Here is an 18,043-nt window from a genome sequence, read left to right as displayed (position 1 = left end):
ATCTTGTTTTTCAACTTCTTCCTGTGAATGAGATCATCCCATATTCATCCTTCTGTTTCTGACTTATTTCACTTAACATGAATTTTTCAAGGTCCATCCAAGATCGGCTGAAGACGGTGAAGTCACCGTTTTTTACAGATGAGTAGTATTCAATTGTGTATATAGACCACAACTTGCTCAGCCACTCATCTGTTGTTGGACACCTGGGTTGCTTCCAGGTTTTGGCTATTACAAATTGTGCTGCCAAGAACATATGTGTACACAGATCTTTTTGGATGGGTGTGTTGGATTCCTTAGGATATATCCACAGGAGAGGAATTGCAGGATCATAGGATCATATTTCTAGCCTTCTGAGAGTTCTCCAGACTGTTCTCCACAGAGGTTGGACCAATTGACATTCCCACCAGCAGTGTAGGAGGAGGGTTCCTTTGACCCCACACCCTCTCCAGCATTTGCTGTTGTTACCTGGCAGTAGCGCAGTGGGTTAAGCGCATGTGGCATGAAGTGCAGTGACCAGTGTAAGGATTCCGGTTCGAGCCCCTGGCTCTCCACTTGCAGGGGAGTCGCTTCACAGGCAGTGAAGCAGGTCTGCAGGTGTCTATCTTTCTCTTCTTCTCTCTGTCTTCCCCTCCTCTCTCCATTTCTCTTTGTCCTATCTAACAACGATGACATCAATGTCATACATCAGAAAAGGTAACAACAGCAAATGCTGGAGAGGGTGTGGGGTCAAAGGAACCCTCCTACACTGCTGAGAGAGAAGAGGAGAGGAGAGGGGAGGGGAGGGGAAGGGAGGGGAGGGGAGGAGAGGAGAGGAGAGGAGAGCAGAGGAGAGGAGGGCATTTTTGTCACTGCAGAAAGTTCTGTTGGATGGTGAAATTTCTTTTTTTTTTTTTTCTCCAGGGTTATTGCTGGGCTCGGTGCCTGCACCATGAATCCACCGCTCCTGGAGGCCATTTTCCCCCCTTTTTGTTGCCCTAGTTGTTGCAGCCTCGTTGTGGTTATTATTGCCATTGTTGACGTTGCTTTGTTGTTGGATAGGACAGAGAGAAATGGAGAGAGGAGGGGAAGACAGAGAGAGATGGGAGAGAAAGATAGACACCTGCAGACCTGCTTCACCCCCTGTGAAGTGACTCCCCTGCAGGTGGGGAGCCGGGGGCTCGAACCGGGTACGCCGGTCCCTGCGCTTTGCGCCACTTGCGCTTAACCCACTGCGCCACCGCCCGACTCCCGGATGGTGAAATTTCTATTGGATGGTGCTGGTCTAGTTGAAACTCTACTTCTTGTGAGCTGATAATTGTTGAAGCTGGTGATGCTATATGGGGAAACATTATCTCCCGACTTCTTGTATATATAAACATCTTCCTCATAAGTTTTTTTTTTAATCAGATAAAATACTGTAGTGGTCAAACACACCCTCAAGTTGGATATGCCCATAGATCACTCATTTCAACCTCTACTTTGATGGTTAAGCATCATAAAGCATCTATCTTATAGTTTAATCTATAGACTCTTAAAGCTGGTAAGGGGCTACAGAGTTAGATCATCTAGTTTATCACCCAAATCAAATGTGTTACAGTTTCCCTGACCAAATCAGCCACTTCCCTGTACATGTCTGCTAATGTGTAGTTCATGTTCTTGGGAACAAGTCCACTGACTCTGGACAGCTTGACTGTCAGGTGTTCTCTTATGTTTTCAAACAAATCCTGCCTCCCTTTAGCCTTGGGTTCTTTTCCTTCTTTCCTTCTTTTATTTATTTAATTTTATGTATTTATTTATTTGCCTCCAGAGTTATTGCCAGGGCTCAGTGCCTGCACCACAAATCCACTGCTTCTGGAGGCCATTTTTTCCCTTTTGTTATCCTGGTTATTTTACCATTGTTGTGGTTATTATTATCGTTGTTATTGATGTTGTTGGATAGGACAGAGAGAGGAAGGGAAGACAGAGAGGGGGAGAGAAAGATAGACACCTGCTGACCTGCTTCACCACCTGTGAAGCGACTCCCCTGCAGGTGGGGATCCAGGGGCTCAAACCCGGATCCTTACACCAGTCCTTGTGCTTTGCGCCATGTGTGCTTAACCCACTGTAATACCACCCAACCCCCTAATTTATTTATTTTTACCAGAGCACTGCTCAACTCTGGCTTAGGGTGGGACTTCACAGCCTCAGGCAAGAAAAGTCTTTTGCATAACCATTAGGCTATCTCCCCCACCCTTAGCCTTGGGTTACTTCTGTCCTCATGCCATTTCTGGAGCCACAGAATAAGTCTTCTTCCTTGACAGGGGATCAGTAAGGGTTAGGTTGATTAAGACCCTGATACCCCTCTAATCTTGTTACTAAGTAAGTAGGATAGGCTTGGGCAACTTGGGTCAATAATTACAGTAGTAATAATCATGTTTTTCTGAGCTGATAGCATGTGTCACATCCTGTGCAATTTTACTTTCTCAAGGTATTTTTGCTAGACCTTTAGGTCATGGATACTTTCTATATGCTCATTTCACAAATGAGACTGTAGCTTGTTCAGGGTCACTTATCTTGGAAGTCATTGAACCAGGGTTTGCGTCAGTGCCCAGAGTCCGTGGCTACTGTGCTCTCTTGTTCAAGTCCTGGGAAAACTCACCCAGATTTATTGATCCTCCAAATGGACTTTACAGATTGGGCAGCTGAACCCCAATAATAAGTGTCTTGCCCAAAATTCTGTTTTCAAAGATTCTATTCATAACCTATTTATTGAATGTCTACTGCATACAAGGAATGATACCTCCTCTACCACCTACTAGCCACACCTGTATACCCCTGTGAAGCAGCTCTGAGTTATTCTTTGTGTATTTGCATCATCTCTAGCCTGTATTTGTCTGGTGACCATTTGGACAATCAAGAATATAGACCTAGTGACCTTCAGTGCTCTACCCACAACTGCTGAGTGTCTCCATATTGCGCGCGCGCGCACACACACACACACACACACACACACACACACACACACACACACACACACACACACACACCATCATTCACAGATGCAAAGTCTGTTTCAGCACATTCCACAGACTAAGAGTCCTCTATGAACCTCCCTAGAGCTGTCTGGATATGAGGCCACCAATGGTAACAGTGGGTCTATTCTGAGTCAATTTAGTGGGGAGGAAGAAGAAAAGACAAAGCTTCAACTCCTCAGAGGCTTGTCATCTGGCAGGCAAACTAGCTAGGTAGGCATTCAATCACAACAGAATGTGATCAGGGCTGTGAGACTGAAAAAGAATGAGTAATTATGCCTGGGGGAAAGTCTGAGAGGAACTACCCAGAATGTTAGGAGTGAGTACCTTTAAAGTAAAAATGTTGAGGGCTGAAAATTAGCTCACCTGGATAGTGCTCTGCCAAGTGTGCAACCCAGGCTTGAGCCCAACCCCCACAGCACTGGAGGAAGGTTTGGTGCTGTAGTGTGTTTATCTATCAATCCACCTATGAAAATAAACTTGGAGTGGCCAAGCCTGGGTGATGACAAGCAACACCTTAAAAATACCTTTCCAAGGGGCCGGGTGGTGGCGCACCTGGTTAAGCGCATGTGTTACAATGCACAAGGACCCAGGTTCGAGCCCCCAGTCCCCACCTATAGGGGGAAAGCTTTATGAGTGATGAAGCAGGGCTGCAGGTGTCTCTCTGTCTCTCTCCCTCTCTATCACCCCCTTCCCTCTTAATTTCTGACTGTTTCTATCCAATAAATAAATATAATAAAAAAAATTTTAAATACCTTTCTGACTTTTATTTTTTACTTCCCAAAGCAATGCATGATGATTATTTTACAAGAATCTGCTTAACTAGCAGAAGGCAATTTCATTGGTGGTTATACACATTGGCCTGAGAGCCCAAATGTATTACTTCAAACCCTAGCTTTGCTGTTTACTAACTAGGAGGCTATTATCACTCAGTGCTTCAATTTTCACATCTGTAATATGGGTCAATAGTGCTGGCTAATACTGATTGAATACTTGTGATATGCTGCATACTGTGGAAAGTATATTCCACATGTTAATAAACCTTTACAGTGACCATTTATAGAAGGACATTGTTGTTCCATTTTACAGATGAGGAAATCAAGGCCCTGAGAGGTAAAGTGACTAACCCAAGGTTGCACAGTTTATACATGAAAGAACCTGAGTTTGAACTCCATGATCCTTATTTACCATATTCCCTGAGGGGGTTGTTATAAAGTGGAATGATTTAATCTAAGTCTCTGTAAGTGGCAACTATAATTTTCAGCAATATCTAAACTTTTATTTATTTAATTTAATTATTTACTTATGAGAGAGGAGGAGGAGAGAGCCAGAACATCATTCCGGCACATGTGATGCCAGGAATTGAACTTAGACCTCATGTTTGAGGTTCCAACCCTTAATCCACTACACCACCTCTGGGGTTGAATATATAAGATTTAAAAAACAGGTGAATATATGAATGTATTTCTTAAGAACCAGAGTAAAAAAAAAGTGAAGCACAAAAGGCATTTATAGCTAGTAAAACAAATGTTCTCTAGCCCTACTGCTCTGTCCCCAGAGGGGAACCTTCTTTATACCTTTTCTGTACTGTCTGTGACTTCAACAAAAGGCTGCATATGTTGCCTTTTATCAACAGGCAACATAACCAAGTAATTTCCATTTTATATTTTGCCTGATTGAGGGAGCAAGAGGTAGGGTCTGAGGGACAGGGCAGCATGTGTTGGGAGTGTTCAGGGAAATCTTCTCTGAAGAGGTAGCATTTGAGCTTGGCCTTGAAACATATGCAGAATTTCACTGAAAGAGCACAGGAAGGATACCTGCTGAAGGAAAGACTTCAGGCAACTGCTCAGGGGTCTGAAGGAAGAATGTCTGTCTTTGGGGAGGAAGGGGGAGGGTTAGAGCATTGAAGAGACAAAGAAGTAGGAGGCAAAGGGTCTTGATGCCAGGCCAAAGGATTTGGATTTCCTACAAGGGGGGGAGGTGGGACTGGCCTTTTGTCTCTAGAGTGGCAAGGTCAGGTCTGAGCTTCAGAACTGTCCTGGCTGCAGGTGGAGAGAGGGTGGGGTGAAGAGGGAGGTGAGCTGGAGGTTGATAGGGTTTCCCAGGGGAGGAATTGCAAGGCCCTAACAAAGGCAGGGTAGTGAATGGAGCAGTCAAGAGTAGATCCCAACCCATCCTCCCTTCTCTCCCCAGGGACCTTCACCCCAGCTGCTGGGGTTCAAAGCCAGGCAGCTTCCCCTCCTCCCCTTCCAGGGCTTCTCCTGTGTGGTCTTTATAGATCAAACAGGGGACGATGGGCCCAACTGCTGCCACCGCTGTGTCTGTTAGAAGCAGCCCTAATGGCCTGTTGTTGCTGGCTGGGCAGGGAGTGGAGGGGTAGGGGGTAGGGGGTGTGGTGCAGAGCACCCTGGAGGAAACTCCTAGGAGGTGGGTGGTGAGGCTGGACTGAAACAACCCTGCAAAGGGATTGTAAACATTTTTCAACTGTGGGACTGTCAAAAGAAAATCTTAGACAAGTAATTAACATTGAAATAAAGAAAGAGTGATCCAGGAGGTGGTATAGTGGACAAAGTCTCTCAAGCATGATATCCTGAGCTGGATCCCCAGCAACAAATATACCAATGATGCTCTGGTTCTATTTCTCTCCTCCTATCCCTTTCATTAACAAGCAAATAAATAAAGTCTTCAAAAAAGAAAGGGGGAGAGAGCGAGAGAGAGAGAGAGAGAGAAAAGGAAAGACGTATATAGTCACGTTGAAATGATACTGAAAGGATCATAAAACAAAGTGTCAAAACCACTGTGAAATCCATCCATTCACCTGTCTTATCACTAATCCAAATAGTGGGTAATAAGACTTGAGCACTGCCAATACTCCAGGCACTGTGCTAAACATTACATATTCATTGTTTCATTTACTTCCCCCAACTCACGTGTGAGAGATACTGTTTTTAGAATGTCCATTTTACACAAGAAAAACGAAGGCACAAATGTTATGCCACTTGCCCTAAATCACAGACAGTGGCAGATACAGGTATGTTTAACTCTAAGAATATGAGCTCTTAACCATGAACTATCTGCCTCAGTGAGGAAACTTAGCAAAGATGAAAACTATCCTTGTCCATTTCTGCCTGAATCAGACAGAGCCCCCCTCCCATGCTAATACCCTGATCCAGTCCCCAGCTTCTCCCACCAGAATCATTAAGTAGCTTTCTCCTCATGAGTCTCCAGGCTTGCCCTTGTTGCCCACAACTCTACTTCCTATCCATTAGTCAGTGTGTCAAACACAAGTCAACCCTTATTCCCCTTTGGCTGAGGTCTCCTTCGGCCCCCATCTCATGCAGATTGAAAACTCAAATTCCTGCAGTGGTCTATGAAGTTCTATGTAACCTGGTCCTAGCTAACTTGCCCATCTTTAGCTCCTACCCTTCCCCTCTCTCCCTCCTTCTGCCACTAAGGACTTCTTGCTCTTCTCCTTCCTTTTGCCTGTTTCTAGAAAGGACATACTTCCCAAGATCTCCTTCATACAACTCCCCTCATGGTATTTTGCCCTCTGTCCACATGCTACCTCATCATAAAGGCCAGTCCTCACCACATCACCTCAAAAAGACATACCCTCCTTTAAGGTACTCTGTAGGTCACTTCCCAATTTCACCTTTTTCTTTTTCTTTCTTTTTACCTGAGCACTGCTCAGCCAGTGGTAGTGTTGGGGATTGAACCTGGGACTTTGGTGCCTCAGGCACAAGAGTCTCTTTGCAAAGCCATTATGCTATCTACCCTCCACTGGTTTCACTTTTTTCCATGGTACTTATCAGACCCACTATATCTTATCTATATCATGACATTTTAATTACTGATTTCTCATGTTATATTATTCTTATTATACTATTTATATTATTTTAATGAGAGACAGAATGAGATACCAGAGCACCGCTAAGCTCTGGCTTATGGAGTTATCAGGGATTGAATTTGGGACTTCAGAGACTCAGGCATAAAAGCCTCTTGCATAATCATTATGCTATTTCCCCTGCCTGCCACATTATATTCTTTTTTTTTTTTTTGCCTCCAGGGTTATCACTGGGGCTTGGTGCCAGCAGTACAAATCCACTGCTTCTGGCAGCCATTCCTCCCCCCCCCCAATTTTATTGGATAGGACAAAGAGAAATGGAGAGAGGAGGGGAAGATAGGGAAGGGGAGAGAAAGATAGACACCTGCAGACCTGCTTCACCACCTGTGAAATAACACCCCCCCACACTGGTGGAGACCTGGGGAGGGGGGCTCGAACTGGGATCCTTGCGTGAGTTTTGCAGTTAGTATTATGTGCACTTAACCCGGTGTGCCACTGCCTGCCCCCACCCACCACATTATATTCTTGATCTCAAAAAATGCAGTGTCCCCCCCCACTTTGTTCATAATTCTAATTTTCCTGGTATACAGCAGGTGCTTACTACATTTGCTGAATGACTACAGATTAAATGAACAGCCACAGTGTCCCTATGGCTCTGGAGGCCTTGGAGGCCCTCTTGCTTTCCCTACCACTCCCTGGCCACCTGCTCAATGAGCAAATCTTCCACTGGGAACAAAGCCCAGGCTGATGCCTCTAATCATCGCCAACAGTTTTGAATACTTAATGATAGAACAATTCTTTTGCAAAACAAGTAAACATTCCTTAGTAAACATTATTTCATTAAACCTCCCAACAACCCAACTGGTAGGTACCATTATGATTCCCAGTTTACAAGGGATAAAATAAAAACTAGGTGCAGAGAGATTATACCACTTGTCAAGATCACATATCAAAAGTATAGTCAATATTTAAACTCAGGACATTTGAATCCAGGGTGAGTGTTCTTAACCATCATGCCAAGAATATATTATAGCTTCCTAGAGGGGAAACAGAGAGCTCAACTTTTTTTCTTTTCTTTTCTTTTTTCTTTTTTTGCCTCCAGGGTTATTGCTGGGCTCAGTGCCTGCACCATGAATCCACTGCTCCTGGAGGCCATTTTTCCCATTTTGTTGCCCTTCTTGTTGTTGTTATTGCCATTGCTGTTGTTGTTGTTGTTGGACAGGACAGAGAGAAATTGAGAGAGGTAGGGAAGACAGAGAGAGGGAGAGAAAGATAGTCACCTGCTTTACCGCTCATGAAGCAACTCCCCTGCAGGTGGAGAGCCAGGGGCTTGAACCGAGATCCTGATGCCGGTCCTTGTGCTTTGCACCATGTGTGCTTAATTGACTGCACTACCACCCACCACCCATCCCAAACCCAAACCCCAGCCCAACTTTCTCAATAGGCCAAAAACCTATTTCAGAACTGCTACTGAATACAGGATTCATATTGAGAGGAGGCAGAGGGAGCAGTGCTGGAACCTAGAAATAGAGATGATATTAGAGAAAGGGTCTTATGGTTCAATTTGTCTCCCTCTTCCCTTATTTTGGAGTCCCCAGATCCTGACAGCCTGGGAAAAATCACATGCCAGATCTTCTCCCACTAATTGGCTTAGTAAGCCATGCTTATCTAGGCAAAGCTGAGACTCAGTGAGGTCAAGATTAGGAAAAGCTGGATTCATAGTTTACTGATCTGCTACCCACGGGGTCAGAGGAGACAGGGTTAGGACTTTAATTGGCTTAACAGCACTGAGTGGCTTAACATCTCAGAGAATTGGGTGGTGAGGAGGGGGTGAAAACAAAGGTTGGTATCCAGCAGATTCATGTCAAAGGGTCACTGTGATTTTTTTCCCAGGGATCAATCAGTCAGTCTCTGATAGAACCATTACTCTGGGATCCCCTCATACAATAAGCAAAGAACTTGAACTTAGGAACTGGACAAAGCAGTGTTGGCACTTCACCTCTTCCCCCCCCCCCACTTCCTCAGTGAGCTACCTTGACTTTGCTGAGCCTCACTTTAATAAGTGGGTATATCAATTAGCATTAAAGTAAAGGTTTCAGAGTAAAATGAGATCATGTGGCTGAGGATCTCATGGGATATGGTAGATACACAGTGTCTGTGAATTCCTTCCCCTACTAAGCTTCATTTTGTATTTGAAATAGTGATAAACATGACTAGAGGAATAGGTCAATTATTAGAGTATTGGACTCTCATTTCTCAGGTTCCTGGTTCAATACCTCCTTGTGCATGTACTAAAATGGTGCTCTGGTGTCTGTCTCCTTCTATCTATCTCCCGCACCCCCTTCTCTCTGCCTCATATGAGATTCTCTCATATGTAATGAATAAAAGCATAAGTCAAATATTAAAAACTAAAACAATAATAATAGCACTCACTGCTCAGGGTTGTTTGGGCATAGATCTCATGTGCAGAAAGAACTTATCAATTGTGAAGAGTTAGACTAGAGGTAACAAAAAGAACAGGCTTACAAAAGTGTTTCCTTTGGTTTATTCTACTTTTAAAAAAATCTTAATTAGCAATTGAAAATTGGAAGGGTTCCCACAAACATGCCAATTTCCCACTTCTCTTGTGAAATCAAGACTTGAAATACTGGGCTCAAATTCCTTGTGGCACCATCAACTGGAGGTGGGTAGAAACTTCTCCTTCTCTAGGACACTGCTTATCCCATAATGTTCTCTTATGTGTTGACACAGGTCTGCATTACCTGGCTCCTCAAAGAATTTGAGTTTTTGTCTGGTATTGTGTACATGTGAGGAACTAAAAGGTATCTATTATTTAAGTTATTTTATTCAAAATGGGAAGCATGGAATCGGGAGTTCAGCGACTGGCCAGTTCCCCAGCCTGACTCTCCAAGACTCACCATGACTCTCCTCACTACCCCAAGTCAGAACATCTGCATCACATTCTGCTCAACAGTGAACCTGTTCACTCTGGGAACATTTCACATGGTAAGTGAACATCGTTTAATTTCTAGGAATGCTAGTTCTGAAATGCCATACTCTCTAAATTTCCTTCCATTTAGTCAGACCCTGAGCCATTTTAGAATCTAAAACTTTCAGAACATGAAGTTGACAAGTTTTAGCTCTGATTATTAGACCCAGAGTCAGAATTTTTAAAAAGAGAAGGTTTTAAGGTCATCAAATCTAATCTTCTGATTTCACATGCAGGAAAATTGAGGCCCAGGAGTGGAGAGAGTGTCACCCAAGGTCATCTAGCAAACCTGTCACAAATCCGGTGAAGATGTAGGTACCCAACCCCATCCTACCCAGTCCCCAGTCCAACACTTCCCCCACAATACACATTGTCTCCTCATCATTCCCCACATAGTGCAACTCCCTCCTTTCCTTTCACATTCTTATCTCAGTGTAACAGAAGCTCTGACTTTCTATCATCCTGGAATCTTGGGATCTCAGATTCATAGTTCTTTGAGCTTGGGGGACATTTTAGTGGCAGGATTGCAGGGTGGATAAATAGAACTTGGGCTTTAAAGGCAGAGTCTTGAGTCCTAGCCCTTTTAGTCATGAGCTGTGTGACCTTGGGCAAGGATATCCCTCTTCTGAGCCTCTATTCCCTCATCTATTAATAGGAATGACAATACTAACTATATCACAGGGTTATTAGGACAGATGAGGAGATCAAATAGGTAAAGTGGCAAGCAGCAGAACTGGCACAAAATGAGTGCTTAATGAAATAATTGTTATAGAACTGTGAATTAGAACACTTGTGCACTTAATGCCTAGTGAAACAATTCAATGACAATCAACAAGAATGGAATTGGACAAGATGGAATATGTACACCCTTCTCTAAATTCTTATAGTCTTATACTCTTAGATTCATGTTCTTTTTCTCAAGAGAAACTAGGACTCTGGGATCTTAAAAATGCTATATAAATCAAACAAAATACTACTGTTGGAGAAGACCAGGTGGTGGCACATTTGGTATAGCTTTGGGTGTACAAGGTTGCAGGTTCAAGCCCCCAAGTCCCCATCTGCAGGGAGAAACTTCAGGAGTGGTGAAGCAGTGCTGCAGGTGTCTCTCTTTCTCTTTCCCTCTCTATCTCCCCCTTCTCTCTCAGTTTCTTCTGTCTCTATTGAAAAGGAAAAAAGAGAAGGGAAAAACCCTCTGTTGGTCAGGTTCAACCCAATGGTCATTAGTATATCATCTCCACAGAATTATTTCAACCCAACTCTCCCTCACTTTAGAAATGAGGAAAAAGTGGAAATAGTTGTTTCTTTTAACTAAGAACCATGGAGTTCCATAGACATTCAACCACCTCCAGTCACTCCCCCCACCCTGTGGCTATCTTTTGCCCCCCCTTTTAAAAAATATTTATTTATTCCCTTTTGTTGCCCTTGTTGGTTTTCTTTTGCCCCCTTTTTAAGGAAATTCAGTTTATGTTCAAAAGGAAGTATTTGGTTTTTGTAGGTGAACTATTACCAATGGGAGGAGAAGAGGAGAGGTAGTCAGCTGACCCACTTTAGGCTGAAGGGAAAGGGGAATGAAGCTTTGGCTACCAAGAATAGGAAGTTACTATTTCAGAATCTAAAAATATCTTTCACCATCTGTCCACTCAGGCACAGAATGATAAATGCAGATTAGTTCCTGGATGTAGACATGAATATTCTTATGTGTCATGCTAATAATAATAACACCACCTTGCGTGTATAGAGCTCCACCACCCCTCTTCCCCCATCACCCTCCCTGGGGCAAGCTAAATGGAATATACACATCATCTTGGCAGGCATATATGGGTAAGGTAAACCAAGGCAGAGAAAGATTTGGCAACATAACAAGGGTGACACAGCAAGTGAGCAGCTGGGACAAACCCTAGGAGTCCTGTTTCCAACCCTCAGCTCAGAACTGAATCTTCTGAGTTAAGCAGAATGTATTAACAAGTAGCAGAATAAATGTAACAACAACAGAACAATCATCCTTTATATCTCTAGAGATACTTTGACTTTTCCCATGCTTTCCCCACATCTATGAGTATCTATTATATTCCTAAAGGTATGTTAGTCTATAGAGTCTTCACATAGAACTTCTCACACTTGACCATTCCAGCAAGTATGAAAAATGTGCTGGCAGAGAATAATATGAGAAAAGTAGGGATTCTATGTCTTCTCACAGGTAAGGAAACTGAGTCTCAGAGGCAGAGAAGGGCTTATCTAAGAATATATAGTAAGTAGGCAAGTTCCTTCTGACAGTAAGCAGTACAGCCTAAGCTATTAGAACAATTTCATTCAAGAGGAACCCCAAGTTTAGACCCCCCCTCCACCCAAATAACTCACTTCAACTCAGCAGACACCCTCAGTCCTAGCAGAGTGAGAAGCCCAGAAGTGGGATTTCTGTACAAAGCCTCAGTTTTGTCTTACTGCTGTGGGGTTAAAGGATAGCCAGTAGCCATCTAGTCTCACATTCAAGATTCCCAATCTTCTTAGCCCTGCTGAGGAGGCAAAAGAGCACGCCTACAAAAGAGAAGTCAGATTGTTTCTCAGTCTGATCCAACACACTCTTCCCAAAAAGTACAAAAACTCCGGGCAGGATATACATTTAATTGCTCCAAATTCTGTTTCTCTTGTGAGGTTGGGAATGAACTGAAATTCCAAACTGAGAATTTTTGAAAGTAAGTTAGGACTTTCCTGAACCCAGGCTCAGCATTCAGGTAGAGGGGGGTTGAGGACTGGAGGGAACCCTGGAGCTCTGACCCAAGCTTCACACCAGGGTCCCCCCCCTTTCCCCCTCCCAGTTTTCCTCATTCACACATCCCTGAGGGTCACTTTCTCTCTTCTCCCTCAGTAGCCTGATCAGAGTGGATGGCACTGGGGTCGGTCAGCATTTGAAGGCAGAGGGAAGATAGGAGCTGGCAGAGAAATCAGAGCTGCAAAAGGGTGGGGCGGGGCGGAGGTCAGGACAGGAAGGGGGGCCTGGAGAGGTCAGAACAGGGCGGGGGTGGCGGGCAGCCTCCTCGCCACCCCCAACTCCCTGGGACTTAGCTCCCTCCACCTGCGCATCTCCTACCTCCAGACCTGGCCGAGCTGCAGGAGGTGGACAAGGGTCTGCAGAAGCCAGACACAGAGGCGGCAGCAGCGGCGGCGGTAGGTGCGCGCAGAGGAGGGCGCGGGCCGGGGCCCGGGCTCTGGACTGCAGTCTTTGGTCCCAAAGGCGACGACACTGTCCTTGGTGCTGACGCCGGGGCCCCCGGTGCCGCTGTCCTTGGTGCTGACGGCGGGTCCAGGGGCCCCCGCAGACTCGGAGTAATCGTAGACGAACCAGCGGAAACTGAGCAACTGCACCACCAGCGAAGGCAGGAGCACGAAGAGCAGCGTGAGGCTGAAGTAGGTGTGCTGACCCTGCAGGTAGTAGGAGGCCGCCAGCCACAGGTCCGTGGCGCCGTCGGAGAAGAACACGAGCAGCGCGCACAACACCCAGCAGCAGTCCCGCAGCTCGTAGCGCGGCCCGGGGGCTCCGGCCCCAGCCACCCCGTGCCCCCCGGCCGCCGCCGCCGGCGCCTCCCCGCGCCCGCCCGCACCACCGCGGGCTCCGCCAGCCGCCCCCTCCGGCCCCGGGCCGGCGGCGGCCGCCGCTCCATCAGACTTCGCGGCCATGTTGGCGGAGCAGGAGGCGGGGATCGACTTCCGGGCGGCGGAGGGGGTGGGGTGCCGAGCGGGGAGGACCCTGTTCGGGCGGCTCCCGCCTCCTCCTCTTCCTCCTCCTGCACTTCTTCCTCACCCTCCTCCTCTTCCTTCTCTCCCTTTCAATTATTCATTCACCTCGGCGCCGCCCCCAGCCCCGCCAGGTTGGAGGCCGAATGGGGCAGAACCCCGGGAAAGCGAGAGGAGTGGGAGTGGGGAGAGCATCCCAGGTCACCCTCTCTCTTCTTCCTCAGAGATGTGGGGCCCTAGACGCTTCTCACCTCCGCCGTACCCCCACTCTTTCCTCTTTCCTTCACTCCCTTCGTCTCCTCCGCTTGCACGTCCTCTGTTTGCCTCCAGAGGTCTGGGTCTGACATGGGCGGGAGGATCAGCGACCTGGAAGTCAGGGGCTGCTAACACACCACTTGCTATTTCCTGAGCTGGAGCATATTGTTCATTGCGTTCCTTGATCTTAAGAGGTCCCTTTTCTTATTGTTTTGAGGTTCAGAAAACTGCATCACCGAGAATTCTCTCCCCCTCCCTCTCCCTCTCTTCAGGGAATTGGGTAATACAAAGGAGGAAGGGATAGTGGGAAACTCCAGGTGGAGGGAAGAGCAAGCACCATGACCTGCTGGTCTGATGCAGGAGAGTATGCTTTCAAAAAAGTCTGGATCACAGTTCCACAGCGGTGGAAAGATGGGGCTGGAGAGTTCTGAAAGATGACATCCATAAAGGTCAGAAATGCTCTATCCAGGGAGCAATCAGGAACCACTACAGAATCTGAGCAGGGGACTAATGTGACCCTGAGCCAGAGAGAGGCATTCACAGGCTAACAGCCTGGCATAGAGGAGCAGAGGGAGAATATGACAGTAATCCAGGAGAGGAGATAGGGTGTTTTATTCATCTTGGATGCCTCCTACTCATCCTTCTCTTTGGTCTCAGATTGGATGAGCAGCTTCTTCTTGCCCAGAACTGTTCTAAGTACTATGCGGTTTTTAATTGCACCCTTACAATCTGTGAGGCAGTTTACCTTTCTTTCCATTTTACAAATGAATAAACTAAGTCGCAGAAGTTAATTTTTCAGTGTTACTCACTAAGTCATATTCAAGCCCATCGTCTGATTCCAAAATAGGCTTCACCACCTGCCAAGGGGAGGAGAGTTAGGTGAGGAAAGAAAATGGAGGAGTGGAGGTGCCAGGACCATGCTGTCTTCAAGTGGCAGGGAGGGAAGATGAAGGGAAGCAGCTGCCCAGGGTCAGGAAGGAGCAGCCATCTGCAGTCCTTCAGCCCAGCACCCCTTTCCTGTCCAGGGACTGCTTTAGTCCCAGCAATTGGAGTGCCAGCTGTGACTCAAAGCTAGAAAGCATCAAGAAAGAACTAAGTGTTGAGGGAGCTTCCCAGATTGGATTAAAATCTGACAGTCCTATCCAGGGCATGTGTAGACTAGTAGGAGTTTCTGTGGGTTGGGTGGAACTTGGAGGGGTATCTGAATCCTAATGTGATATACGCAGGGACAATAACCCTGCTTTTTCTCTCCAGCAGCACCTATCAGGGAGACTCAGAGTGCATAGAGCTCTGTACAGACAGAAGCTCTGACCCCAGATCCTCTTAGGACCATGGCTCAGATACTACTTGTTTCTGGACCTGTACTTTCTCACACATGCCTGGGTGGGGCCTGATAGAGTTAGATTCTCATCTTTGGTTCCCACCCAAGCAGAGGCAGCCCTTCTACCTCCCATACCTTTCACATCCCACAATCAGTCTGTTCAAACAGGCAGCAGCAGACACGTTTTTGTGTCTGAACTTCTGGAGCCAGGAAACTTGGTTTAGAAACCCCCATATCTTTCTAACTCAGTGATTCTTGGCAAGTCACTCAGTTTCCCTTAGCTTTAGCTTCTGAATGATAAGATATAGTGTGTATGTGTGTGTAGTACTTTCCCCTAGGGCTTGGTGAAGTTAATTAATGCTAATTATTAGCTAGGGTGAAACCTTTTACTGGAAGCCCTCTGCATGTGCCACCCAGGTATGCTCTACTCCCTCTTCCTCAGAAAACTCACCTTGTGGGAGTCGGGCAGTATAGCACAGCGGGTTAAGCGCATGTGTTACAAATCGCTAGAATTAGCATATGGATCCCGGTTCGAGCCCCCAGCTCCCCATCTGCAGGGGAGTCGCTTCACAAGTGGTGAAGCAGGTCTGTAGGTGTCTATCTTTCTCTCCCCCTCTCTATCTTCCCCTCCTCTCTCCATTTCTCTCTGTCCTATCCAACAAGGATGACATCAGTAACTACAACAATAATAAAAAACAAGGGCAACAAAAGGGGAAAATAAATAGATATATTTTAAAAAGTCACCTTGTAACTCCCCTATTATAAGTTATGATGATACACTAGTCTTTTCCCTTTTAACAACAGTACAATTGCAAGTTAACTTCCTATGACTGGGAGCTTCTTGCATATTTAGGACAATTCTTTTTTCCCAACAAGTCACCTAGTTATTCACACTCAATAAATTTCTTTTTTTTGTCTTTATTTTATTTATTTATTTTTAATATTTATTTACTTATTCCATTTTTGTTGCCCTTGTTTTATTGTTGTTATTATTGATGTCACTATTGTTGGATAGGACAGAGAGAAATGGAGAGAGGAGGGGAAGACAGAGAGAGGGAGAGAAAGATAAACACCTGCAGACCTGCTTCACCGCTTGTGAAGAGACTCCCCTGCAGGTGGGGAGCCGGGAGCTCAAACTGGGATCCTTTCACTGGTCCTTGTGCTTTGCACCACGTACGCTGAACCCACTGTGCTACCACTGACTCCCACTCAGTAAGATTTCTATAAAAATCATTGACCATGGGGGCCAGTTGGTAGTGCACCAGGTTAAGCTCACATAGTGCAAAGTACAAGGATCCCAGTTCTAGGCCCCCTTCTCCCCACCTGTAGGGGTGTCGCTTCACAAGCAGTGAAGCAGGTGTGCAGGTGTCTTTCTCTCCCCCTCTCTGTCTTCCTCTCCTCTCTCAATTTCTCTCTGTCTTATCCAATAACATCATCAGCAGCAGCAGCAACAACAATGATGGAAAAAAGATGTCCTCCAGGAGCAGTGGATTCATAGTGCAGGCACCGAGTCCCAGAGATAACCCTGAAGGCAAATAAATAAATAGTGGAAAATCATTGAGCATGATGTATTGCACTAAAGCAAAGAGCTCTGAGGAAGGAGGGGGAAGAAAAAGGATGTTAGGGTGCTAATGCAGGATGGCGGAAAAGGACCTAGGTTGGGGGTATGAGTGTTCTGTAGACATCTATCATGGGAAGATGAAAAGCTGTAGCTATGTGTAAACAACTCTACTGTAAACCATTAACCTCCCAATAAAATGATTTTTTTAAAAAAAAATCATTGAACAGAGACCAGGAGGTCACTCAGTGGCTAGAGTTCAGTGAATTCTTTGCTATGCATGAAGTCTTGGATTCAACCCTTGGCACCACATGGGAACACCATGGATGCTAGAGCTGTGCCTTTCTCTTCATCTCTCCATTTCTCTCTCTCATTTTCTCTCTCTCTCTCCCTCCATGTACAAGACCCTCCAATCATCCCTTGGGATGTCATTAAAAAGAAAACAGTGGGGAGTCGGGCACGTGGCGCAAAGCACAAGGACCGGCATAAGGATCCCAGTTCAAGCCCCCTGGCTCCCCACCTACAGGGGAGTCCTTTCACAGGTGGTGAAGCAGGTCTGCAGGTGTCTATCTTTCTCTCCCCCCTCTCTGTTTTCCCCTCCTCTCTCCATTTCTTTCTGTCCTATCTAACGTCAACATCAACAGCAACAACTACAACAACAATGAAAAAAACAAGGGCAACAGAAATAAATAAATAAATAAATAAATAAATAAATAAATAAATAAATATAAAAAAATTAAAAAAAAGAAAACTGTGGGGTCTGGGCCGTAGTGCAGCTGGTTAAGTGCACATGGTGCAAAGTGCACTGACTGGTGTAAAGATCCCTGTTTGAGCCCCCGGCTCTCCACCTGCAGGGGGGGTAACTTCACAAGTGGTGAAGCAGGTCTGCAGGTGTCTATCTTTCTCTTCCCCTCTTTGTCTCCCTTTCTCTCTCAATTTCTCTCTGTCCTATCTAACAACAACAGTAGCAGTAACAACAATAAGAGTAACAACAACAACAAGAAAGGCAACAAAAATGGGGGAAAATGGCCTCCAGGAGCAGTGGATGAATAGTGCAGGCACAGAGCCCCAGCAATGACACTGGAGGCAAAAAAAAAAAAAAAAAAAAGGTCTGTGAGTACATAAGTGAATGAGTGGTCAAACTATGAAACAGACTCCATTATTCTCCCTATTCTATAAACAAAATAACTGATTTGGACAATACCAGTAACTTGGGAATTATCCAGCTCTTTTTTGTGTTAGGAAATACTAAAAACTTTACTGATATTACCACGTTATCCTCAAACCAGTTATTTTTTGGATAAGGAAGCTGAGAGCCAGGGAGGTGCTATTATTTTCCCAATACCATAAGTTA

General features: G+C 45.6%; 1 protein-coding gene across 2 annotated transcripts in view; it reads right to left on the bottom strand.

The window, feature by feature from the left end:
* The window catches only part of XKR7 (XK related 7), a 33,650-nt gene extending 19,682 nt beyond the window's left edge, over positions 1-13,968 (bottom strand). For both annotated transcript variants that reach the window (XM_007523064.3, XM_060188273.1), the window contains exon 1: positions 12,912-13,968. In XM_007523064.3, the coding sequence (XP_007523126.2) occupies positions 12,912-13,498 (587 nt within the window). In that variant the 5' untranslated portion in view covers positions 13,499-13,968. The remainder of the gene's footprint in view (positions 1-12,911) is intronic.
* Positions 13,969-18,043: the final 4,075 nt, after the last annotated feature.

Source organism: Erinaceus europaeus, chromosome 1, assembly GCF_950295315.1.
Source record: "Erinaceus europaeus chromosome 1, mEriEur2.1, whole genome shotgun sequence".
In the NCBI taxonomy this organism is placed as follows: Eukaryota; Metazoa; Chordata; class Mammalia; order Eulipotyphla; family Erinaceidae; genus Erinaceus; species Erinaceus europaeus.
The sequence above is the reverse complement of the archived record's forward strand: the minus strand, read 5'-3'. Positions and strand labels throughout refer to the sequence as shown.